This window comes from Neophocaena asiaeorientalis, unplaced genomic scaffold, assembly GCF_003031525.2.
Source record: "Neophocaena asiaeorientalis asiaeorientalis breed wild unplaced genomic scaffold, Neophocaena_asiaeorientalis_V1.1 scaffold633, whole genome shotgun sequence".
Classification (NCBI taxonomy): domain Eukaryota; kingdom Metazoa; phylum Chordata; class Mammalia; order Artiodactyla; family Phocoenidae; genus Neophocaena; species Neophocaena asiaeorientalis.
In genome coordinates, this window is record NW_020173395.1 from 777,262 (window position 1) to 804,066 (window position 26,805).

The following is a 26,805-nucleotide window of genomic DNA, read 5'->3' on the forward strand; positions in this document are numbered from 1 at the left end:
TTGGGAATTGCCCTTAGAAGCTTTTCAATAGCTTCGCAAACAAGGCCACCTTCTTAACTTAGAGTTCCCCATGCTTCGTTTACCTCATTTTCTTTGAAACTCCTCTATGATTCAGGCAGTGTTTTAGGCTCCGGGGATTCAGCAACATACAAAGAGGAACACATCCCCATCTTCGGAAGTGGACATTCTAGGAGTTGGGCTCAGCTAGAGCCCACAGGCAGTGAACTCCTCAAGGACCCTGACACGAGCTTCAAGCCCATCTTTTTGTGCCGTGGGTCCCAGGACAGAACTTGTCATCGTGGGTTCTCTTTACATCCTCATGGATTTGGATGAAACTCCTTTTTAGGACCCTAGCTGTAACCTGGCACCCTCGGCAGGGTGAGAAAATGGTTCACTGAGGCTGAAATCCAGTAGAGACCCAGTCCTAGGAGCTCTTGATTCAGAGAGGGTGGGCTCAAGAGTCTCCCGGACACCCCTCCTACCCCCTCCTCACCCAGGCCAAATCTGGGTCATTGCCGGGGCCACAGAGCAGTTCCCTTGTTGTTGAGGTGAAAAGACATGATGTGGGTGGGTCCTCCAAAGGGACCACGCTGAGCTCAGGGTCCTCTCCCCATCTGCTTCTTCTTTGGGTCAGTTCCCAAGCGAAGTACGGAAACAGTGCTCTGGAAAGTCAACATGCAGCTGATCGAGTGGGAAACATGCTTCCCCACGATGCCTCTGCTCACCACGAGCACGCTGTGCGCCGGGGACCTTCAAGGTGGGAAGGACACCTGCCAGGTAACATAGCTTCTCCATGGCCTGGAGAAGGGCTGACCCAGAAAGCTGGCCAGCAGTGCCAGGCTACCTGGCTGCCTTCTTTCTCCTCTGGATAGGAGGTGGATTAAAACAACAGAAACGTGGGCTTCCCTGGTGGCGCAGTGGTTGAGAGTCCGCCTGCTGATGCAGGGGACAGGGGTTCGTGCCCCGGTCCGGGAAGATCCCACATGCCACGGAGCGGCTGGGCCCGTGAGCCATGGCCGCCGAGCCTGCGCGTCCGGAGCCTGTGCTCCGCAACGGAAGAGGCCACAACGGTGAGAGGCCCGCGTACCACACAAAAATACAAAGAAAACAACAGAAACGTGTTCTCTCCCAGAGGCCAGAAGTCCCAAATCAAGGCATCGGCAGGGCTATGCTCCCTCTGGAGGGTCTAGGGGAGGATCCTTCCTTGCCTTTTCCGGCTTCTGGTGGTTGCGGGCAACCCTGGGCGTTCCTTAGCCTGTAGGTGCAGCCCTCCGATCTGTGCCTCCATCTTCACAGGCCTTCCCCGCTCTATGCGTGTGTCTCCTCTGCTCTCTTCTTATAGGAATACCAGTTATTGGAGTAGGGCCCATGCTAATCCCGTAGGACTTCATCTTAATGGAACTAATTACATCTGCACGGATCGTATTTCCAAGTAAGGTCACATTCTGAGGTTCCAGGTGGACATGAATTTGGGAGGGATGCTCTGTAACCAAAGGCAGGCTGTGCCGTCCAGCGGTTAGGGCTGCAGGCTCCCTTAGCTTCCCTCCCAGCTCCTCTACTCACCGCCTGGAGTCTCCTCTGTGCCTGTGCCTTTTCAGATTTCCCCATCTGTAAAATGGGACTACTAAGAGTCCTCTCAGGACTGCTGTGAAGATAAAATGAGTCAATACACAAAAGCATTTAGAGGAGCATAGTGCAGAGGAGGGTCACGGTAAACGCTACGAATATTGTTTTCTCCATCATCATCTCTTACATCTATCTGTTCAGTGCTCAAGAGCATACAAACTGCTTCCACAAATACATCAAACTAGCTCTAGGAAGCAGGCCTGTTTTAGACGGGAAAAGGAGGACCAGGAAAGCTGACAGCCTTGCAGAAGACACACCAGGAAGGTCAATTACAGACACCGAGTTCCAACCAAGGCACGCTGACTTCAGGGGTGAGAGCCATCTTTTGGGTTTCAATAGAAACCGGGCTCCAAATCCAGCAGCCCAGCACGGCCCCGCCCAGATGTGCCTGGTTCATCCACCACAAAAATGGTGGGAGCTGCCAGGGAGTACAGGCTTGCTATATATTAGGGCCAGGCATAGTGCTTCATAGGTGTCACGTGCTTACCTTCACACCGTGGTCCTGCAGGAGAGGTACAGTCATCACCAGCCTAAAAATGAGCCTCAAAACGCTGAAGAAAAATTTCACATTCTCTCAACTACGTATTCACCCCGGGATCTGAACCAAGGTCTGTTTGGCTCCAGAAATTTTAATTCTTAACTGTACGTCTTTCACATAGATCTCATCATCCCTGGAGAAGCGAGTGTAATTCTTCATTTTAAAGAAAGGTCATGGGAATTTCCAATGACTTCAAAGAACTGGATGAAGAACAGTTTGGTTCAAAGGAAGCTGATGGGCACGGCAATTTGCTCGTGATAACAATCTCGTTTAAGAAAACCAGATAAACCCATACCCTATTTGGGGGGCACTGTTGTTTGTTTTGTATTTGGATTTTTGGCATATCATTAAATAGTGCTTCTTTCTGACTCTCCTATGTGTTACTTAATATTTCCAAAAATAGATCTTTGTAAGCTGTGAGACACTATGTACCGCCTGATCCTATTTCTGTAAAATAATAATGACGTATTTGCATACATGAGGATGTGGAAAGTTACATTTGGCTGAAGAGTTGGCTCTGCATGGTTGAAATTAGAAATGTGGTTTATTTCACTTATTTCTTTCAGTACACAGTAAAGAAAATTCCAGGGGTACAGAGGGGTGTACAGTGAAGAGGAAGTTTACCTCTTATAATTGTTCTCCTGTTCACTCCCCAGAGAAACAATGTTAACTGTATGTTACCTGAAAATTCTTCTTATACACAATCGTGTGTGTGTGCTTATATATAAATTTACTTATATAACTATGGGTACTCTTCATGTTCTTTTCCCATACCCCAGTTTTCTGATTTTTTGATGAAGATACATTCTTCTTTTTTTTTTTTGAAGATACATTATTCTTTAATAGAAAATTTTCAATGGTCCAAAAGGTTTGGGGGTATGAAAGGTAGTGTATTCCTTCATTTTCACGACAATGACGTCTGCTCCACCTGTGCTTATTTGGCAATCTCTTCCATGATGCTTTAAAATTTGTAAATTGTTTAAAAATTGATGCTTTGAACCACAATCTAACATTTTGACACAATTTTTGTACTTTTTGTGTTCTGTATATACAGTCTGTACGCCTGCTGTCTTCAACCAATGACCTAGTATAAAGCATAATGCATTCTGGGTTTCAGTTTTTACTTTTTGCTATCGTGAACAGCACAGAAAGAGCAAAATGAGGTCTTTCTGGGGAAATTGAAAGAATTCTGAAAAAACAAAAAAGGGCTTAGAGGCAGAACGGATTAGAAAACCACTCCTTGGTATATCAGAATGAATGCATGTCACGGGATAATGATGATAGTGACGATGGATATTTATTTTTTGACCAAATTGTCATTCATCACCATTGCTTTTGACCAAACTCTTCGCTCCCTTTTCTGACAGTCACAGAGCTGGGAGTACGGGCATGTTGTTGGAGAGCCGATCAAAGGTAGAAACATCCACCCATCCTCCAATGACACCAGAAGTGCTTTGTGCCTCGTGCCAGGCGCCCACCCCTCAACAGGCTGTAAGAGCAACTTGCCACCACCCCTTCCACTCCCAAACAACTCTTCTCTCCTAGGGTGACGGTGGGGGGCCTCTGGTTTGCCAGAAAAAAACCAACACAAGCAAATGGTACCAGCTGGGCATTGTCAGCTGGGGAGTGGGCTGTGGCCGGAAGAAACTACCTGGAGTATACACGAAGGTGTCTAGTTATCTGTCATGGATTGAGAAGGAGACGAAGCTGTCAAAAAGGCCCTACAAGCATGAACCGGACTCCAGGGAAAGTTTGCTTCTATCACCCTGGGCCATCTTGTTACTGTCTTTTGTGATGTTTCTATTATCCCCATGATTAAACACTGCAGCCTCACAACCAAGTGTCCTTCTCAGACTGGGGGGTAAGGTCAAGGGTGGGTGCACGTTGTGAGGAGGGATTCTCACACGAATAGCTGTGCCTGAAATAATCGTATACCTATAGGAGCGCTTAAAATATACCTGGGACCCACTCAAAGGCCTATGGTTCCCCCGGGACTCAGAGGCAGGTCACCAACTTCAGCTTGAGGCCTCTCCAAAGTTTGGATGGAGCATCTTTCCACAGGGAGGGGTATGCCAAGGATGTCTGAAACAGAAGGCCTATTCCTTCCCTCTCTCACAAGCAGGTACCTTCCACAGCTTCTTTCATTTCCTCTGCTCCTGCAATGAGAAACATTCCAGCTCCTTGCTTCCCCTTCATTTGTAAGCTCATCCCTGAGACCTGCAGACTTGATCTCTAGAAGGGTCCTTGTTCTTTACCTTCCTTTGCTTCTACCTGGTTCAGAGCCTCAGTACATGCTGCTTTGGGCTCTCAGAGACCATGAGTAACAACGCTGAGATTCGGGATCAGGAAATCACTGACGAAGAAATGTCCTAGAGATGAGGTGGGAAAGAAACACACAGCTTATTGGTTTTTCTGTTGTTGTTGTTGAGTTGTATGAGCTATTTGTATATGTTGGAAACTACGCCCTTGTCAGTCCAATCAAAAAATAGGCAGAAGACCTAAATAGACATTTCTCCAAAGAAGACATACAGATGGCCAACAGGCACGTGAAGTGATGCTCAATGTCACTAATTCTTAGAGAAATGCAAATCAAAACTACAGTGAGGTATCACCTCACACTGGTCAGAATGGCCATCATCAAAAAGTTTACAGATAACAAATGCTGGAGAGGGTTGGGAAAAAAGGGAAGCCTCCCACACTGCTGGTGGGAATGTAAATTGATACAGCCACTATGGAGAACAGTATGGAGGTTCCTCGAAAAACTAAAAATAGAGCTACCATATGACCCTGCAATCCCACCCCTGGGCATATGTCTGGAGAAATCTCTAATTTCTAATAGGGGTGCATGCATCTAATAAGATGCATGCACCCCTATGTTCATAGCAGCACTATTCATAATAGCCAAGACATGGAAGTAACCTAAATGTCCATCAACTGGTGAATGGATAAAGAAGATGTGGTGTGTGTGTGTGTGTGTGTGTGTGTGTGTGTGTGTGTGTATATATATATATATATATATATATATATGTATATATATATAAATATTACTCAGACATAAAAAAATGAAATAATACCATTTGCAACAGCATAGATGGACCTAGAAATTATCACACTAAGTGAAGTAAATCAGAAAGAGAAAGACAAATACCATATGATATCACTTATATGTGGAATCTAAAATATGACACAAATGAACTTATTTACAAAACAGAAACAGACTCACAGACTTCGAGAACAAAGTTAACGGTTACCAAAGGGAAAGGGGGTGGGGGAGGGATAAATTAGAATAAAATTTTTTAATCCTATTAACATGTCCTTAGAAGACTCTGCATGGTCTGGCTCTTCCTACCTCTCTGAGATACTTCTCCCCAATACCTTCCTCATTCACACTATTCCAGCCCCACTGGCCTTTCTGTTTCTCAAACATCACAAAATCCCCCGTCTTGGGCCATTTAAACTTCCTGGTCCTTGTATTTGGAAAGCTTTTCCTTCAAGCAACCACAGTGGGGATGCTGACAGTGATTAGGGATAGCTACTCCACTTAAGTATTCTTGAGGTGTTTAGGGCACAGCAGAATTCCAAGAGGGAAGAGAAAGAAATGGACTATATCCAGGGGGAAACTTATGTCTTATTTCTTAGTCCATCTCCTGCCCCCAGAGCTCCGCTCTCCTCTCCCAACTCGTGTGTCCGTTCCTCCTTTGCATCATTCAGATCATTCAGTTCTCAACTTACGTGTGTCACCCCTTTACAGACCTCATTCTGTAATGAGGTCTTCACCACCTCCCCTGACCAGCGTGGCTAACACAGCTCTGAACACAACTCCATAGCACCCAGGCTCAACTTAACATCTTGCCCTATTCACCATCTTCCTATCATTTCTCAGGACCAGCAATTATCTTACTTATTCATGTGTTTACCTGTTTATTGTGTACTTCCCCCACCCCTGGTCTTGAATATAAAGACTCTTAAGGGCAGAGATTCCATGTGTCTGCTCTCTAGAATAGCCCCTGATGTGACGGCTGTAATAGGCATGTTGAAAACAGCTATTATTACTAAAGTTGCAAGAAGCTAGAGGTGTACCTGTTTTCTAAAGATTTCAATCAGATTTCCCGTTTGGGGGAAAATGATTCTTAAGACTTTTTCCTTCGCAAGCTCTTTGAGAGCTCTAAAATTTATCTTACAATACTTAGAAATATCCTACCTAAACAAGTAAAAGACAGATGAGATATCAGACAGTTTGTATTATTAGACTGTAGACTTTTATTAGAACAAGCATTTCTCATAGCTGTGAGCAAAGCGTTAAAATTCATCAAGCTAACTCACATCTCTTCTCTGCCACGAGGAGGGCCGAAGAGAGAGAAAGCCCTTTACACACGTATAGGATCAGCTGGGCAAAGTATTTCAGTGAATGATTCATTGTGGCTATAAGTGTTTGCAAATGTTAAGGCACTGGAGGGCAGGAGGGCTTGTGAGGTGGGACAGGGCACAGATAAAGGATGCCCTATCCCCTCCGACGATCTCCCAGCTTGGTTCCCTAGCATCCCTGGCAGGCACCCAGTCACAAGAAGGGTGAACACTGATTATTCATTATTCTCGTTCAGACACCAAATGATCCAAAAAATTTCACAGCTCTCCTCCCACCATAACTTATTAGAAGATAAATTACATGTTATCAGCTTGCCACTGCACTTCATGTAAATTACACCTCAATAAAGCAGACTTTTATGAATGCCTTTGTGCACTTCAAAAAGCACCTGATGTGAATGAACCACAAAAGAATTGCTCGATTTGTTGGAAGCATTTTTGCTGTGACCTCAAGGGCTGAACATGTGGGGAGAAATTACTTTTTACTTTTTAATACCCAGCGGGCAGGACACTCCGGTGCCCCCGAGGCCGCAGTACCCGTTGGGGATCTTGCTCAGGTACTGCTGGTGGTAATCCTCTGCGTAGTAGAAAGTCTGTCCCTCACGGATGTCGGTGGTGATCAGGCCAAAGCCGTGCTCTGACAGAACCTGTGGAGGGAAAGGCGCCATCAGGACCCGAAGTGCAGGGATCCCGGGAAGGAGGAGGGCCAGGAGGTCAGGATGGGAGGGGCAGACACGTGGCTGGGGGTGCGCTCCTTGGGGCCCGGGCTCGGCCACTTCCCTGCTGGGTTATTCTGGGCAACCTTCTCCCTTCGTGTGCCCCAGGGCGCTGGGGTCTGAAATCCGGGCTGGGTTTGATTGGGTTTGGTTCTGACTGTAAGTTATGCTCTACCCTCTACACCACCTCTGCCCCCGTGGGTGTCGGGAGCCCAGGTTTGGGCCCTGTGGGTGTGTGTGAAGCCACCCTGTTTCCAGGGGAAGCAGCAGGGCCGTGTGGCTCCCCGGCTGCCCTGGGGAGGCTGGGGTCCCTGAGGGGATTGGCGCCTGGCTGCGGTGAGAGGGGATGGCGGGGCAGGAGGGGGCGGGGAGGCTGCAGCAGCACCCAGTGCCGACCCCTCTGCCCCCTCACAGGCTGGACAGAGGACCCCCCTCGCTGGCTGTGGCTCTGGGCAGCAGGGACCCCGCCAGGATGCCTGGAGGGCAGGGGCCACATGGGGTCCGGGCTCTGCCGCTCCAGGCTGGAGCCTCTGGGAAGTGAGGGCAGGCGAGGACGTGGCCTGAGGGCCTGGTCGGTTCCTCACCGCCCTCTGTGACCCAGTTTAAGGCCTGGTGGCATCTGCCGCCAGGCAAGGAACACATGTAAACACCAGTGGGGGAGGAGAGCGGAGCTATTTGGGGCAGGAGACGGATGAAGAACTCGTCATTGTTCCCCATGGATCTTAGCCCGTTTCCTTTCCCTTTTGGATTTCAGCTGTGCCCTATTTCTTTCCTGGTACAGGCTGCTCGGGGTATCTGAGCGCAAGGCAGCAGAGACGCGACCCAGGTTCACTGATTCCATTTTGGACAGGGGTGCGCGGCCGAGCCCCAACTTGTGTTTTCATGATGGAACTGACCAGGCTCTGACCGTCGTTGGTCCATTTAAGATGACGTCCTCAAATCGGCACAGCACAGGGAATCCAATTTAATACTCAGCACGAGTCCCTGATTTTCCCTAAGAACGTTCACCTTCTTCCTAAATGTCCGCCCAGCCCTCTGCGCCAGAATGAGGCTGACTGCGGATCTGACGCCAGGCAGACCCAGGATGGGTAAAGGAATGATCCTGACTAAGGCGGGCGGGTTGGAGCCCGCAGCTCAGAGGCGGCCCGTTTCCTTACAAGGGTTAGACAGGAGAATGGCGAGCCATTCTGACTTCAGTTCTGGCAGTTCTGTGTAAACGAGCGATTATCGAGGGTTTACCATATGCCACGCTCTGGGTTAACTTCAGCCTCACGGCAGCCGTCTGAAAGAAGTATTGATGCTATTATTATCGTCCATATTTAAAAGTCTGTGTCCGATACTGCGTCTTGGCCCCTGACACCCTCGGCTCACCCTGCTATTGCATTGGCTGCAAGCTGGGAAAATGCTTTTCTGACATCCCACCGCCTGCCGCGCCCCGGTTGAGATCCCGCCGATGGGAGAAGGGCACGTGACAGCTGGCGGGTAAATCCGAGGAGAAGCTGTTATCGGCCAGGTGCAGCTGTGGGGATGGGCACGAGCACTGGCAGAGGGCAGACCTGGGGCTCTGACCCCTGTGCTGTGGGCAATCAAAGCCATCGCAATGATTTCTAGCCACTTCTGTAACTTCTTGGCCTCCTGAAACCCAGAGGTGCTGTTCCCTGACCTTCACTCCACCAGCCTTTCAAATGATTCTGGAAGCACCAAATTCCCTTTGTGAAACCCGCCCCGCTTAAAATATCTCCAACACTTTCCGTTTCTGTGATGAGCCGCGACGAACATGGCATTTAGTGCCAGGAATGTGTTCAGGAACCAGAACCTGCGTGAGCACGAGGACCCGGGACTGGTTAACTGTCTGGGCAGACTTCGAGTCGGGAGTGACCTCCCGGCTAGTCCTCTGCGCGGGCCTCCTCCCCACTCGCAGCCCTCCCGCCTGCCCGCATATTTCTTCTTCACAAATGGCCATCCTCCTGGTACAAACAAGGACGGCCTTCCCGAGGCCCTGGAGGCCGCAGCCGCCGTCTCCAGAAGCTTCTTTTCCCCGAGGTAGGGAGGCCGGTGCCAGTGGGCGCTATTGCCTTGCTACCCTCCCCCTCTCACGCCAGCTCCGAGCGACCCCTGCCCACGACCACCCCAGGGGGAGCAGCGGGAAGGGAGGTGTGGGGAGGGGGCTGCAGTACCAGGATCTACCACAAGATGGCAGGAAAAACCGAGAATAAAAAGCGATGAAAACCCGCAGGTGACAGACCCACACGCTGCCCTCTTGCGCCTCCCATTAGGCTGGGACATTCTGGCCACGTCTGCTCTACGGTGGACGTCGCCCCCGTGCACTGGGCCAGCAGCGTCCAGGCTGAGGCCTCACTTAGCACGGGGCTGTCCTCAACCTCACTCTGAAACTGGGGAAAGGGGACAAAAGCGCCCAAAAGAAACTAGATGTACAACAGAGGAAGTGGGAAAACGAAAACCCTATCTTGTCTCTTATTTCCCTCCTTCCCAGAGCCCCGGCCCTCTGCTTCCTCACTTGCATCCGGAGGGACACACACACACACACACCCTAGAGCTGCTGGGAGAGCCGGCTGCTGGTAATAGCTCCTCCTTAAACCCTGATCCCTGGGAGAACCTGCCGGCCCTTCCCTCTTCCTGCTGGGTCCCACCCCACCTCAGCCTCACTCCCTCCCTGTTCTCTAGCTCTTTCCTTTCCCTCCCTGTGTACTATTTTCTTGGGTCGTGTTGACCCCTACATATTTCCTGAACATTCCATTCCCTTGCACACGACCTCCTTAGAATGTTCCCTCTTCTCCATGGCACGAACTCCTACCCACCTCTCAGGACCCAGGTCAAATGTCTCCACCTGTATAAAACCTTTCCTGATTCATTAGGGCTGAAGTTAGTCCATCTTCTAGGCTCCCACGACACTGCCACCCCTTATGGCGCTTGAGACATCGCATCGCAATTATCCACTTCCACTCCCCTCTGGCATTACACGTGCTGGACCGCGTGCTCCTTGACAGTATGGACTGTCTTGTTTCTCTACCTCATCTCGGCGCTTAATGTATCAATATAAGAAATGAGTGAACGAGTCTTGGGGATCTCTTGGCGCTCCTCTTAACCTTCGGGTTTCCACCTGGGTCCCTGCTGCTGCCTCAAGCCAAAGCACCTCCTTGGGGACCTGGGAAGGGGCAGCGAGGAGGAGCTCGGGGACCAGGAAGCTGAGTGGGTCCGTCACTTTCCTTGTCACAGACTCTCGGCCAGTTTCCCAGGGCGGGTTTACTCTTTAGACCATGCGTTGCAGCGGCCGTGTCCGTGGAGAGAGGGCCAATCATCTTGCACAGAAGGATGGCCTCAGCATCACCTGCAGCTCCCGAAAAAGCCCTTTCACTCTTTGGGGGCGGGGGTGACTGAGGTGATGGGGGTGGTGGGCAATGAAGACCGGGTTATAGATGGTCCCTCTGGCCCCCAAAGTCCAGTCTGGCCTCATGCCCAAGCTGTGCTGGTGCTGACGGGTGCACCTCAGTCTCCAGACCCTTCTCCTATAGCATCTCCGTACGCCAGGTCCCCAATCAGTTACTGGGGCTGTCGTAAGTAATTTGTGACTGATAACGGCAACGTCGTTGTTTGTAACTTACTTTTCCTTCATGAATTAGGGCAGATGGAAGGCTACCCCGATCCTCGCATCATTCGCGTTCACCTGCCCACTCGCGTGGGAGGGCAGGGAGTGTCGGGAGAGCTAGAACATGTGTGGCCTCCCCCATCATCCACGACAGGGACCACACCGATGACAGGCCGTTCCTGATTATAGAAATGATGAATCACATCACCCACAGAGGTTCCTGGTATCTTATAAAAATGAAGCTGTACCCATGAGAGTGGGCTGCCCATAGGAAAATCATGGCAGATAAAGAGTTGAAAGCAGCTGCAGCAAACGCTCTGGCCTCAAGCATAGCCAACCTCTCAGAATGAATCCCTGGGGGACCCCAGGCTAGTGGGCCCTGCCTCCAGACCGGGCCGACGTCGCCCAAGGAGACTCTGTGCTCTTCCTTCAGACTCTACAGAGCCACCTTTGAAACGGAGTGCAGAGCGTGAGGTCAAAGTGACCTCCCCCGGATGGCTCAAACCCCCGTCAGATGCCTCCAGGAAACACGCTCTCTCGCTGGTCAACCCCCAGGCCCAACTCATTCTTTGTCACTCCAGGCTCCAGGGCTGTTCACCCACTGCCACTCAGAAGGGCGGCCCTGCACATCCGCTTGCTTTGCCTGTTCCCTCACCAGGACCAGCCCCCGAGGAAGAGCCACTGGGCCTAACTGGCCCCTACGCCCAGCCCTCATTTTTCTACCTTCCACTCTTGTTGACGCCAAAACAGTTATCTAGAGCTCCTTGTTTGTTGCATTTTTATTTTTATTTTTGCTGATTTTTAAGAAGGAAGTAAGTGGGGTCTAACGTGAAATAACGCACATCAGTGTGACACCTGGTTCTGAATCTCTTGTGGGAGGGGCACCTAGTAGAACTGATCAGATGCTTTTCTCACAGACTCTTACCTCACCCTTTTCTTACATGGCCCCAGGAAGCCTCCTCTGCCTTTATTCTCTTATCATTTTCTTCCCGGAAGCAGCTTTTCTATCTGTAAAATGGGCACGATACTTCCCTCAATGCGCTATGATGAGAGTCCAAGACGGCGCAGAGCATCCTGGCACATTCTGACTACGTGGTAGTCCTGACCTACTTCCCCATCAGTGCCCACCCTGGGGGAAAGGAGCCCACCATCTTGCCCTCCTTAGGCAGGCCTTCATCTCCACCCGCGGGCACGTCCTAATTCTACAGCTGCACAGCCCATCTCTGTGGAGCAGGAAAAAGAGGTGGGGGGGTCAATAAGCTGGGGCAGAGCTCCCAGCTCCCAAGCGGTGTCTCCAGCCCCAGCCTGTGGAGGAGGTGGCCAGGCCGTTCCCTTACAGATGTTCTGCCAGCGGGAGTGTCCTGGGCCCAACCCACCCTTCCAGGGCTGCCAGCAGGAAGCCTTTCTTTTAATAAAATTAATGAACACGTGACCTTTCCGCTTACTGCAACCCGCTAAGAAGCTCACTGTTAGCGTCGCTGAGATTCTCCAGGTGCCCAGGGATACAAAGCGTATTGCGTGGAAACGACAGGCTCTGAGGCCACACTGAATGTTGCCTGGAGGCCACAGCAGTGCAGGCCATGCTGGAGCATCAACAGGTAGGGCGAGAAGTGTATCAAGGCAGAGAAGCAGCCTCAATCCCAAGTCCTTGTGTTCGTCCTGAACTGCAGTGTCTCCAAAGGGCTTCCGCACGCACCGTAGTCCATGCGAGGCTTTCACTGACTGAAGAGGGGAGAATTGTCCTCTAATTTCTCAGCGGAGGACACCAAAGCGCAGGCAGAGCGGAGGCTTGTCCAGAGCCACTCATCAGTGACAGGACGAGAACCTGTCTCCTGACTATTTCCAGCACTGCTACAAGACCACCGTGGCCAGACGAAGGAGCTACCCTCCCCTTAGAGAGGGACAGGTCACTATTTCAAAATATCCAAGAGACCTAGACACTTATATTTGGATCATACTCTCCCCACCCTGCTCACATCCCTGGACCTCAAAACATGTGACATATTTCTTGGTCACCTCACTGACTTTCTTTAAAATTGTGGGAAAATACACATAACTTCAAATTCTCCATCTTAACCATTTTCAGGTATACAGTTCAGTAGTGTTTTGTACATTCACATTGCTGCGTGACTAGTCTCCAGAACTTTTTATCTTGCAAAACTAAAACTCTGTCCCCATTAAATAACAACTCCCCATTCCTCCCTCCCCACCGTCCCTCATACCCACCATTTTACTTTCTGTCTCTGTAAATCTGACTATTTTAGGTACTCAGAAATGGGATCCTACAGTGTTTGTCCTTTTGTGACTGGCTTCTTTCGCTCAGCATAATGTCCTTGAGGTTCATCCATGTTGTAGCCTGTGTCAGAATTTCCTTCCTTTTCAAGGCTGAATAGTATTCCGCTGTATGTATGCATCATATTTTGTTTACCCCTTCATCCCTCAATGGACACTGGGTTGCTTGTCATTGCTTTTTTTCAGCTGTCAAATAACACTGTTTGCTGCATGACAAGCCCACCCCATGACAGTTACACAGATCCTTCCTGGATTGTTTTTATCAGTTGCCCCCCGTTTTGACGTTAATCTCCTCCAAGGAAGTGCAAAAGGAGTTCAACAGTAAAAAGACTTGCTGCAAACATGTGGTTCGGTTATTCTTTATCTTGTCCCACTTCAACTGATGCCACCTATCAATGACTGCATTGTACAGATGGAGGGCCAATCAGAGAGCTCCTCTAAGGCCCCCTAATAGAGAGATGGCACTGCCTGCCTCCCAGCCACTCAGAGGGATAAATGCCCCCCCCACCACCAAATACTGAATTCCACAAACTTTCCAAGTATCATTTGAATCCAAAAGATGGCAGAAGACCTACTTCAAGTGTCAGGAAAGCAGAGTTTGCATGTTAAATGCTAGGCTCCACATCGATTTTCTGATGGATGTCAGAGGAGGGGCTTGCAGGGCCCTCCAAAGGGGCAGACGCAAGCTTAGGACGGTCGCCCTGTCTTTCATTTTCTCATTTCATCACGCTAGGAATCCTGTAGGGGTGGGGGAATAGTTATTCTGACTCCACCCACAAGGAAACTCAAAGAGATTAAGAATCACGCTCAAATTCATGTGCCTGGAGAGTTACTGGTGGGTCTGGGATAAGAATCCAGATCTGTCTGGCTCTGGATTTCATGCTCCTTTCCACATACATGCTGTCCCTGGAATTTGGAAATACAGGATGGGTGAGACCCCAGGGAGCTGAGTCTGCCCTGTCCTGCCACACACGTGTCTTAGGTATAGAAGGTCAGTATGAACCCACCAGGAAGCTTGAGCTGGAATTCTACAGAGCAGGACAGGGATGGGTGAGGGGGTGGCTCTAGAGACACTGGCACACGTGTGTGTACACATGTGTGTGGGCGAGGATGTATGTACACATTTGCATGTGTGTCCTCACACGTATGTGAATACAAGTGCACATGAGAATACCAAGCGATATACATTCAACCCCCATGTTAGATGGAGTGACCTATGGACACCTTCTCTTTTTAGAAAATATATCATCATAAAAAAGAAACCCCAATTTATGATAGGGGATCTTAACATCTTGTGGGGGGCGGGTCATGGATTCTCTCGAAGATCTGATAAACACTGTGGACATTCTTCTCACATAAACTCACGATCAAATATTTGCTTATAATTTCAAAGTATCCTATGACCCTTTGAGTCCATCCATGGGCCCTGTATTCGGAACCTTTGGACACAAAAAGTCATCACGGCAACCGCCCACCCCCCCTTCTTAGGGCGCTGGAACGTGCCGGCGGCATGTCCAATGGGCAATGAGCATTTTCAAGACAGTCTGAAGGCCCAATGAGAAACAGCTCTGCTGACAATGAGAAAGTCACCAGGAAGGGAGAAGGTACCTGATGAGTTCAAACCTCATCAGATGCATATTTTTTAAAGCCTCATTAAGTCTGATCCAAGCAAACCCCGTCTCCTCCACCCACCAGAAGAAATTAGCCTTACCTTAAGTGTTCGGTTTTTATGTAATTATTTGTAAAGTGTAAGCGTGTGTCATTTGATTTTATGATCATTTTTTAAAGATATTTTAACGGTAAGAACTTAGTGTCCTAGAACGGAAATCCAGTTTATGATACTGAGCCCACAGGAGATTAGGGTTTGGTTTGGCTTTTAACAGATCAACCTGAGACTGCTGCCCCGCAGGCCCACCAGCTCTCCTTTACAGAGGAAAAGGCTCCCGGCAGGACCCAAGAGACCCTGATGCTGGCCTGCACTCTGCCCTCTAGTGGCAGCAGGGAGCATATACAGGCACAGCCCCTCCTTGGTTCCTACTCTGCCCTTCTGAACTGAGGGCCCTTCAGTTCGTTCCAGATCTAACTCCATCGAATCCCGTGCTATGTTTCCATCCTGCGCGTGTGCGCGTGCACACACACACACACATACACACACCCCACACACCCCCGTGCAGGTTTAATAAGCTCAGCCAATGCCGATGCCCAAGTCAGCAGTTTTATTCCATTGGCAGCTTCTGGCTGACCAGATTGCCATCAATCAAAACTTCGGAGAAAGGATATAAAGTGACTGGCATGGCTTTTAAATAAAACCACTCGAAAGAAAAAAACAGCATCTCTTCCGAGCTGAGCAGAGGCACGTGTGTTGGCAGCTCAGCACCATGCCCCTGCAGTGGCGTGGGGAGCAGGTTTGCCACTGCCCACAGGGGTTCAGCTTCAGCCCCAAGGAGGAGGTGGACAGGCTGCCCGCCTCCTGTACCAGGGAGGACCCTGGGACAACAGGAGCTCGAGGCTCTGGACCCATGGATACCGCCCCCTGCAACCCCTCAGTGGCCGTCAGCACTTGCAAGGGCGAGCAGGAGATCCTGGGACAGAGACGTGACACGGACAAGGAGGGTGCTCGATGGGGCTGAAGCTTTTATGAGGCCCAGTCAGAGCTGCACTGACCCTCCCCAGCTCCGTGAAACCGTGGGAGGCACAGCAGACAGAGGTGACACAATTAGGTCTAATTTGGTCCATTTACCCAACCTGCTTATGCAAATGGTGGCCTCTGGATGGAAGGATTCTGGCTTCTGAGAACAGCTGCAGCATCCTTGTGCTCTGTCCTTCCCCAGACTCTGCAGTTGTGTCGAGCTGTTAATGACTTTCATTATTTATTCCTCTGTGTCCCCCTTGCCTGTGAGGTAAACCACAAGTGTCTGCTGACTGGCAAAGAGGTTTTTCTTGGTTTGCAGCACAAAATGATAGAGCTATGAGCCGAGTTCTGTCTCTGCAGAGAAGGGGACAGGGAAGGAGTTCGGTGTGGCCAGTAAGGATTCAAAGCTTTCTCCCTGGTCCTCAGAGTGTGGACGATAGGCCAGCAGCTTGTTAGAAATGCAAAATCTGGCTCCCTTCCCGGACCTACTGAATCAGGATCTGAGTTTTAAAACCGTCTCCAGGCGATCCATGTGCATGGATTTGAGAAACTGTGCTCTAGCAGACAAGCACGGCAGACTGCGTTCACGGTCACCAACATCCCTTGCCCTCCCTCTTGATGTCAGGTTGCCTGTACGACTTCCTCTGATCACCAGGATGTGAGAGGAAGGGACTGACGTTCTTCCTGGGAAGAAACTGTCCGGCACCAGCATGAGCTTCGTACCTTCCCCTCTGCCACAGCAGCAGCATCGCTCCCAGCTGGCCCTGCTGCGAGGCGGTGACAATCTGCAGCAAGTTCCCGAACGGAATACTTTATTTCCTCTGTTACAGACCCTGGTTTTCCCTGGTTCGGGGTGTGATGCTGAAAGATCCGGGAAGGCAGGCACTGCTCACGCGAGCCAGTCGTGCGACTTCCCCGCAAATAAGTTTTTTTTTAACTCTCCAATTTGACTTAATTAACTAATTTCAGCAATCATGGTGGGGCATTTGCTAGGCGCCACGCACTGTGCTAGACATTAGGGACAGAGAGGTGAATAAGACGATCTCTAAAGCAGGAATAATGACGGGCATGCGAGCAATCACACCCTAAGTGCCTACTGTGTACGTAGCAGGTGCTCGTGAGGCCGGACTGAGGAAGAAAAGCTCCCTGCGTTCAAGGAGTTTATGGTTTAGGCAGGGAGTCGGGTCACATGATGAGTATGGGATGGCCTGAGAGTGCGGAGTGATGGCTGACATGTGGCAAAACGGGAGCCACGCCCACAGGCTGGGGAGTGCAGAGGTGGGTCTGCTCCGAGTACACGGCGGGAGGGGGTCATGAGGCATATTCGAGGGGTGCTGAAGGGCCTGGATGGGGAGCAGGGGAAAGCTGAAAGGGGCTCAGCTGAACAGCAGGAAGAGATGAAAGCAGATGGGGGGCGAGGCCTTTGGAGGCATCAAGTTTATGGCCTGTTTTTCTGTTTGCTCCCATTTAAGGTAACCGAGCTACACAGTTTCTGCCCATCCACTGCCCTGTGATCACAGGGACACGTGGAAACACTCTACAGGATTAGAGGAAGCGCTAGAACCCAGGCAAAGCTGGCCGATGCCTCTCAGTTTCATCTGCTTGGCCGCGGCCACGGCTTTAAGGCAAGCTGAGCCAAGGTGGGGACGATATGACTTAGTTGTCATCCTTCACCTCCCCATACCTTATAAATTCCAAGCACCATTTCCTGGGGGCAAGAGGAACTGGGTCCTTCCTCACTTTCTACTGAGTGCCTTGAAAGGAGGAGCCCCGTGTCAGGCTGGGCTGGGTGGCAGCCCCAGCCTGGAAAGGAGGGAGGCTGAGCTGGGCACCCCAGCTGCAGGCCAGGGGGAGAGGCGCAGAGCTGTGTGGCTGAAACGTGCCACTGCCCATTTGCTCTGGCTTCTGCAGCGTCTCCTCCAGCCACGAGGTGGCCAACATCAATCACATGTTCAAGGACCGCTGGTTTCCCTTGCCTTTGAGGTCTGCTGGTTTTGAAATGGAATTCAAGTGACTTTTCCTATACAAGTTTTCCCTTCACGGCTTTTAGTTTGACAGGAAATGGATCTCTCTCCCTCTCCCACTCTCCTCTGAATATATCTCTAAGGGGTTATAATCTGCTTTTTCATATCTGAAATCAATTAACGACAACCTCTGTTTCTGTTATATCCTTAGCGTTCGGGATACAAAAGAATCCACTTGTCACTTTTCAAGGAAGCCAAGGACACTGGCTTTCACCTTGTGGATGAAATGCAGATTTCTTTAAAAGGAAAGATCCTTCATTCTGAAAGGGTGAATAGAAAAGAACTTAAAGCAAAATGCCAGCTGCTTCAGTTGAGAACATTGAGTTCAGCAAGGCAGAGGAACTTTTCTGAGTACCACCATCTCTCATCTACGTATGAATGTCAGCGATTCAGAGCCACAGGAAAGAGTATCTGTCCCCGTGAGAACTGCAGGCAGTGCAGCCAACCATGCTGCCCGAGGCCAGGGGCTTCTCGGGATGCGGGGCTGTCAGTGTTAAAACTAGGAAAGTCTGGGCTCAGTTGGGCTGGCTGGTCACCATAACTGTAAAATGGGTAAAGAGTTCCTGTCGATTACACCTCAAGCACTGGGCACCTTGTTTCACCTGTCTGGGTCTGGGCCTCCGTTTCCCCAACTGTAAAACGAAGAGGATTAAACTAGGAGGTCACCCTTCTGTTACCCATGTTGTCTCTCTGAGCCATGTGTTCCAGACAGAGCCTTTTCTAAACTGTGCTTCTTTTTTTCAGATAACTATTTTATTGAGATATAGTCCACATACCATAAAATTCAGCCTTTTGAAGTTGACACCTCAGTGGTTTTTAGAATAGTCTCAGAGTTGTGACTATTTTTTATCATTTCCACAGCTCAGACTGGACAATTCTGATTCCAATTAACCTAACTTTGTTCTTTCTTCCACCAACTCAGCACCTTTAGTGATTTTGTTTCTGCTTAAGTTATTGTACCTTTGAATTTCTATTTAGTTGTATTTAATTCTGCAGTTTCTATTTAGTTCTCTTTTTTAATATAATTTCTCTCTCCTTATTGATATTCTTTATTTGGTGAGCGGTGTTCTCAGATTTTCTTTCCTTTCATTCTTTAGTCATGGTTCCCTTTAGTTCTTTGAGTGTATTTACAATGGCTGATTTAAAGTCTTTGTCTAGTAAGTCTTACTTCCGTGTTTCTTTGTCCCGTAATTTCTTCTTGAAAACTGGGCATCTTAAATAATATAGTGGTAACTGAAAACCAGACTACCCTCCCCCTCGGTTTGCTGCTGTTGCTGCTGTTCATTTGTTCACTGACTTCTTGGACTAGTTCTGTAAAGTGTGTGCTCCCTTCCATGTGTGTCACTGGTATCTCTGCTCGGTCAGCTAATGATTGGGCACAGGGTTCCTTACCGGTCGGGAAGCAACGAGACTTCTACCCTTTGGCCCTCTGTGTGTTGGAGTAAACACAGCTTCAATGCTACAGTGGTTTTTTAACTCTGCCTTTTCTCTCTCTCCTTACTTATGCGGGGCGTTTTTTTTGTTTTTTTTTTTTTTTTTGCGGTACGCGGGCCTCTCACTGCTGTGGCCTCTCCCATTGCGGAGCACAGGCTCCGGACGCGCAGGCTCACCGGCCATGGCTCACGGGCCCAGCCGCTCCGCGGCATGTGGGATCTTCCCGGACCGGGGCATGAACCTGTGTCCCCTGAATCGGCAGGCGGACTCTCAACCACTGCGCCACCAGGGAAGCCCCCCCCTTTTTTTGGGCTGCATGGCAGGGCTTGTGGGATCTTAGTTCACCGACCAGGGATTGAACCTGGGCCTAGCCATAAGCCTAACCCTGACTCGGGCCCCCGGAAGTGAAAGCACCAAGTCCTAACCACTGGACCGCCAGGGAATTCCCCTACCTGTGCAGGGCTTTGAGGTCAGCCAGAGGTGAGAGAGTAGCACTTTCTCAGGTATATACATACTGCGGTCTCGCCATCCTTTCATCAACTGAAGGACATCTGGGCTGTTTCCAGTTCAGGGCTGTTATGAATAAAGCTGCTCTGAACATTCAGGTATCGGGTTTGTCTGAACTAAGTCTTAATTATCTTAGGCAAAACCCTAGGAGTGGGACTGCTGGGGCACGTGACAAATGTACACTGAACTTGATAAGAAAGTTCCGGAGCGTTCTGCATTCCTACCAGCAATGTTGGAGAGTTCCTACTGCTTGGCATCTTGTCGGCACCTGGTATTGCCATTATTTTTTAATTTAGCCCTTCTAACTGGTGTGTAGCAGTCTTTCAGTGTGGTTGTAATTGGCATTTCCCTAATGACTAATAATGCCAAGCATCTTTTAATGTTCTTATTTGCCTTCTGTATATCTTCTGTGGTGAACTGTCTGTTCAGATTTTTACCCATTTTTAAATGATTTACTTGTTGTTATTCTTGAGTTTTGAGAATATATATTCCAAAGGTGCATTTTGATTTCAAATGCACAACCCCTACCCTGAAACTCTATGTTCCCCATGAGCACCTTGGCTCCACATCTGTAACATGTTGTTTCATATTGTATATAATGTCTGTATCTCTCTCTACACACACACACATACATACACACACACACACACACACACACACACACACAGGACCTTAAGCAATTTTCTTTTTCAATTTAGTTCAAGAAACATTTACTGTGTCCCTATGAAGGCACCATACAAGCTACCAGGGAACCAGAATTGACTAGCCTATGGCCCCAGAAATCGGTGAACTTTAGTTTTTAAGAAATGTGGTTTTAAGTTGGATTAAATTGAGAAATACATAAGAATGACTACATGTAATACATCAACGTTTTGTGTATAAAATTATTTGTTCAGACAAACAGTTGAAACATGTTTATTATGACTTTATAGAGGCCACTAATTCTCATTAGAAAATCCTTTCTTTATTTATAGTCAGAAGCGTTCCTCATACAGTCCCTTGCCTAAAGTAGCATATATTGTGAAAGAATGCACTTTGCATTAAAAGATCTCTGCTGAAATTTTAAATGAATACTTCTGCATTCTGAGCTCACGAGGTGTGATGAAAGCCAAGTCATGTTCTCTTCAAAGACAAAAGTACAACAACTCTGCACACCTTAGCACACACCCTTTCCCTGCCGAGGAGTGGTGTCCACAGAGCAGCTCAGAAAAATGTTTCACGTAATTGCAGTACAACTGCCTATCTGCAGAACCACTGGAAGAATTTTCTCGAACACAGAGAAAATTAACTCAACAGTAACTTAAAGGGCAACTGTGATTTCTTAAAATCCTCTTACACTGAGTTTAAAAAATGAGACTTAGCAACTTTATCGTTTTTTTATTCACTGATTAAGACAATACAAGTTGTGCTCATTTCAATGTTAAGAAATTAAAACCTCCCTTGAGACTTCCTCTGCCCTGGAGTAGGTTACATCTGTCAACTGCAAACAGGCTGGCCAGCTTGCAAGCAGAAATTCTTCCTGGGGCTGCAATATGTATAACCTTGCACTGTATTGTCTAGGGCTAAGAATGAAATGATTGGAATTTTTTTATTATCAAAGGAAACTAAAAATAGGACTATGAAGTAAAATAAAATCTCTAAGAGAAAATGCATTTAAGATCTATTTTGCTTTAATGCTTTCACTTCCAGCCTCACATGGTAGAGAATATATGATGATGCTAAAGAAAGAAAGAAAAGAAGCTTTTGTTGGTTTCCTCTAAGGCTTAAAGCTGACACAGTGCAAGTCAATGGGAGGATGGCCCACAAAAGGCTGTTCCCTGTGATACTCTCAGTGTGCGGTCTAGGAGCTGTAGGTGATGAGCCTGCGCTGCTTCCTAGTTTCAACTGCATCTCAACTTCTAAGCAGGCATCACTGGAGGACTCTTGCCTCTTCATTTCTTCTAATTGCTAATACAGTCACAAAGGAACAAATGACACCCGAGTGGAGATAAGACGGAGGGGTCTGGATTAATGAAGACTCTCTATTCAGGTTGTTTAAGCTTCTTAGCAGTGAAGTACAGTCAGGGTTTTTTTTTTTGAAAGAAGAAAGGAAGGGAGAGAAGAAGGGAGAAAAGAAATGGGAACATAAAAGAGAAGGAATCTGAAATAGGCTATGGGTGTTCTTTGCCAAAGCATAATTTAAATTTTCTTCAAGGCTCAGAACCAGTGGGAGAACTGGAACTCTCTCAAGAGAAGATGGCAGGAACATAAGCTAATTATACAACTTCAATGTGGTAACGCCACCATATCACCGGCACGTTTTCCGGTGAAGGCGATCTGAGCCCATGTAACCTGGAGGTAAGACAATAAAGACAACGGCGCTATATAGTTAAAGCAGTGCTTTGTATCCCCAAGTATCAAAACTTCCTTACAGTATCTCGGGGGTTCTCAAGTAGATCATGTTTGTATAGATGTTAGTGACAAGACGGGTCTGAATTCTATTCCTGGCTCTACCAAACCACGTGACCTTGGGGCCTGGCCATCTCTTCTGCAAAATGGGGATAAGTGACCTCCCTCTCAGTGCTGTTTTGAGGAACAGATGAGATTACATGTTCCATTCCAGCAGCCCTGCTCATATGGTGTTAGTTTTTTTTTTTAAGACGTTATGATCTTTTTGAGCCCTTGGAATGTCCCACTGCGGGAAGTGGCAGGGATTACGCCCGGAGAAGGTCGGAAAACCAGAGCCTACTAACTGAAGCCTCATTTCACCCTTTCCTGTTTTCCCAGACACATCCAATGAGTGACTTCATGTTTTACAGGCCATGCAGATTTTCGGTACTTTGGAGGCAGCCCGGGGACCAGACTTCCCGCACCAGAGAGCTGGGGCTTGGTCCACGCACGAGCGCTGGATGTTGTAGCTGCACAGCCATGCAGGACACTGGCAGTGCCCCTGGGGGAGAACCTGGACACAGGCCTCGGGGGAATAATCTCTTTCCCTTTGATTTTCTCTATGATGAAATATCTTGACTGAAGTCGATTAAGACTCCAGTGAAAATCCCGTGTTTCTGGCAGGCAAGCAAGAGAATGTGTGTGTCGGGAGAGCAGCAGAGGTGATGAGGAGCTGAGAGCTGCCGTCCCTTGAGCCCTCACTCTGTGCCAGGCACCGCCCTGCGTGCATCACGTGTGCCATCCTCGTGACAGCCCCTCTGACTCAGCACAGGGAGGTGGGGGGCCAGGATTCGAACCCAGGCAGACCGACCCCTGAGCCCCTGTTCTTAACCGCTCACTGTGGCTGCCTTTTACCTAAAGAGTATTTCAGGTCCACTGACAATATACCTGGCCCACAGTGGAATATTTATATTATCTGTTTTCAACATGATGGAAGAAATTAACTTCGTCTAGAAACTTGAATGTTTTTTATTACATATTCCCCTTTGACTATCACTACAGGACGGCAATTAAGACTGGTCCGGGTTAATGATCCTGAGAACCTCCGTTTTGATACTTCTCCTCCCAGAGCTGTGGCCATTTATCTCTGGCTTTTGATTCCTATCATTAAACTAGCTCCCTGCTTGTGATGACACAGATTTTCTGCTGTGCTGCTGATCTCAGGATCACCCCTGAAACAAAGCTTGTCAGTGTGTCTACTGCTTCTGAGAAAGAATTTTATGTCTACTGGCTCTTCTTTACAATCCTATTAATCCACTCAAAGAATCTCTGCACCGCCAGAGCAGCTTAAAGATTGAAGGGATCCGTGACCAAACTCCCAGTATTGATATGTGATCCGGACTCAGAATGCAATCATCATAGGAGGCAGAATAGGCGTAAAATAGAAAAGCAATGCTCAGCAAGAATTCTGATAAAAATACAAACCATCCTACACTCCGGGTATTGTGCTGTTTAGACCAAGAATGACTCACTCTCCATATTTCCTGGGATCCAGACCCTTCTCTTTACTTCCTTACTGAATCCTACCACGCACCCTCCCAGAGCTTCAGACATGGCACAGCCCAAACTGGAGCCATTCTGCTTCCTCTCCCAGAGCTGTTCGTCTTCCCCTGCTCTCTCTCTTTGTACACGACACAACCAGCCACCTATTCCCCAAGCCATGCATCTCACTGCCATTGTCAATTCTTTCCTCGCTGATGTCTCCCAGCAAATCATATTCATAAAGCAAACCTTGACACTTCAGTCTGAATGGTGCACGAGTCCACCCCACCCTCAGTGACACTTCTCAGGCTGGGCCATCACCAACCTCTGCCTCGACTGTTGCTATATGTTCCACATCTGGACCTGCTGACTCATGACCCTCAAATCTATCCCCTACCCTGATCAGGAGCCAAGGGGAGCTGAAGAAAGGCTGGGGGCGCTTCGTCATCCTCCACATTGTGAAATACGTAACTCTGTCACATTCACAAATGACACAAAGAAAATGTCACATCGGGTAAGGCGAGACTCAAGGCTGTCCTCAGCACAAATCTCACCTTGGTTCCTTGAACTGGATGTATTTCTAGGTGTTCTCAGTTCGCCATAAAAGTGGGTCCAAACAACACGTTTCAGAGGGATAAAGAAAATCCCCCCTACGCTTCATAGAAATCAAAGGAACAAGCACGGAACAGGGGAGACACAGCTCACATGTGAAAAATAACACATTTTTTTTTTGTTTGGGAGTAAGATATCGGCTTGATTTATGCCAAGAGGGAAAAGTGGGTGCCTTGAAGATAAGTAAGCAAGGTATGGCTGCCAGTGCAGAGGGGACAGAGCCAACACACCCTGGGCTGTGCTGCTTCAGATCTGCTGCCTGATGTTCCTGAGGTAAGTTCTAGCCTGCCTGCTCTTGGGCTCCCCAGCGCCACCTCTCCCCTTTCTGTGCTTTCACGTCCTGTCAGGCTACCCCACTTACCTGCATGACCTGGCCAGGTCAGCCTATCCTGTCTGTACTTCAATTTTCTCATCTCTAAAATAAAAATGACAACATCACCTTGTAAAGATGTTTGTTGGAAATTCACAAAACGTCTCATTTTCCAGATGGATAACAGAGGCTCAGAGAGGTTAAGGAACTTGCCCAAGGTCACACAGCTAACAAGCTGCCATGATTGTTGGGTACCACACTCAGCCTGCCAGCTGGACTTTCTCTAGCTGCCCTGGCTGAGCTCATACAGTCCCTCTGTGCTATCCCTGCCCCACACAAGTGGATGGGTCTTGCTTCCAGTTCCAGCCTGGCCTAGGCACCAGGCTGTTTCTGTCACTCCACAAAGAATTGGATACAGTGAAAATCATTAACATTTCTCCTCCATACCGTGAAAAGACAGGGAACATGGGCCTTCATTTCTATTATATTATTTTGATTCTTTTCAGTTCACTAGCAATGCACTCACTGCTGAGAGCCTTAACCATGGAAAACACTGTGAAAAGCTCTTCTCTGTCACCCTTGGCCCCTCACGATCCATCACGTACACATGTATGAACGTGTGTGTGTGTGTTTCCCTCAGAGTTCACCTTTAAATCGCGCCACTCCAGCCCCGTTCACATCATTTACTCCAGTGCCCTGATCGCCATAGGTGGGAAAAGTCTGCTCTAAATAGTTATGGATATTGGGTCCTTGGCGTCCAAGTTCCAGCGAAAGAAAAGTGGCAGCTGAGGTGTCAGGGTAAAGAGAAGAAAGAAATGCGGGGCAGGGAACACATGTTTTTATTCTCTCTCTCTCTCTCTCTTTTAAGAACCTGGCACAAAGAGCTCACCTCCTTCCTGTCAGGGATGGAACAGTAGTGACTTGGCAACAGTCTCAAGCCAGATGTCACCCTCATCTGGTTGCCTTGGCTGGTTAGCTGTTTGGAAAGAGCAGCCCAAACACAGGGCAGGGGGGGCTCCTGGAGGCTGTGGGCAGCGATACTGGTGACGGCCCTGGTGAGGCCCTGCTCCTCGGGGGGCGTGGGCCGGGACCGGGGGCGGGTCTGTCAGAGGGGGGCTCTCGCTCAGACGCCAAGGGGCCCTTGGAAGCGCCCACCGCTCACCCCTCCGGCTCCCTCCTGAGGTTGAGCTGCCTGGTCCCGTCCCCAGCACTGGGGCACAGACGCGTCCTGCTATTTTACAAAGACGAGGCTCCTGGTGCATTTGGGACCCCCACAGGCGTCCCCATCCTATGTCTATAGGACCACGCTCTGGGATACAGATGGCGGGAGCAAAGCGGGGCACAGCCCCTGCTCTGGAGTCCTGTGCCGCGGCCACCGCAGCTTGGCCTTCGTGGGCCTCATCCAGCCTGAGCCCAAAGCCTTGCCGGGCGCCCTGGGGAAGCAGGCAGAAACCTGGGCAAACACCCCAGTGAGGAGACACGCGGCTGCCACACGCGGGAGGGAGGAGGCAGAGCCTGGGGGCGGGCACAGGCCACATCCCGCGTGCTGGCCAAACTCTGAGGGGTCTCCGACTGAAGGGGGGGCCCGGGGACCAAGAGTGTCCTCGGGAATGAGCCCTCTGACGTCACCTGAACCCCAAGCTGGGCCCTCTAGAACAAAGCCGCGCGCTCAGGCGTGTTTGTACACACATCAGCGTGTGGTGAGAGGGCGGCGTGCAGTAAGCCGTGCCAACAGGTCCGTTTTGGTCCCCATCTGCCGCGGAGAGCCCGAGCACCTGTCGGGAACAGCTGCTGGGGGCAGCCCGTAGGTGAGGGAGGGGCAGCCCCACCCCGATGGCCTGTTCCAGGGAGCACGCCGCCTGTCCCCGCAGAAATGCCAACTGTTCGCTCTGAAGCCCATGCCAGTTGGGGAGGGTGTGCCATGAAATCCCGCGCTGCTCATCGCTTCCTCGCGGGCAGGGCAGGAGGAACAGCGATGCCCTTCCCTCCCGGCCCCGGGCGTGATCGTCGCTGGTCACAGGGGCCGAGGAGAAAGGCATTCAGGAAAACTTCCGGGGCAATTCTCCCCTGGAGCTGTGAGCCCGAGACTCCCACGCCAGGGTCCCTGCCTCACTGTCTGTGGAGAAAGAGCAGTGACGCTCCGCTTTCCTGGTCCCGCGGGCAGCGAGACGTCCCCTCTGCATCAAGGGGCCGCAGGTGAGCCGAAAGTTGGAACGAGCACGAGAGGATGACG

At 49.5% G+C, this 26,805-nt stretch overlaps 2 protein-coding genes across 2 annotated transcripts in view; both read right to left on the reverse strand.

The window, feature by feature from the left end:
* The window catches only part of PRSS55 (serine protease 55), a 55,179-nt gene extending 50,651 nt beyond the window's left edge, over positions 1-4,528 (reverse strand). The window contains exons 1-2 of the mRNA XM_024746936.1: positions 4,420-4,528; positions 1,564-4,320 (exon numbers count right to left, since the gene is read on the reverse strand). The gene's annotated coding sequence lies outside the window, so the exon portion shown is untranslated. The remainder of the gene's footprint in view (positions 1-1,563; positions 4,321-4,419) is intronic.
* Positions 4,529-6,416: 1,888 nt separating this feature from the next.
* Positions 6,417-26,805, reverse strand: part of MSRA (methionine sulfoxide reductase A) — a 374,143-nt gene continuing 353,754 nt past the window's right edge. Inside the window, exon 6 of the mRNA XM_024746918.1 lies at positions 6,417-7,176. Within this exon, the coding sequence (XP_024602686.1) occupies positions 7,012-7,176 (165 nt within the window). The 3' untranslated portion in view covers positions 6,417-7,011. The remainder of the gene's footprint in view (positions 7,177-26,805) is intronic.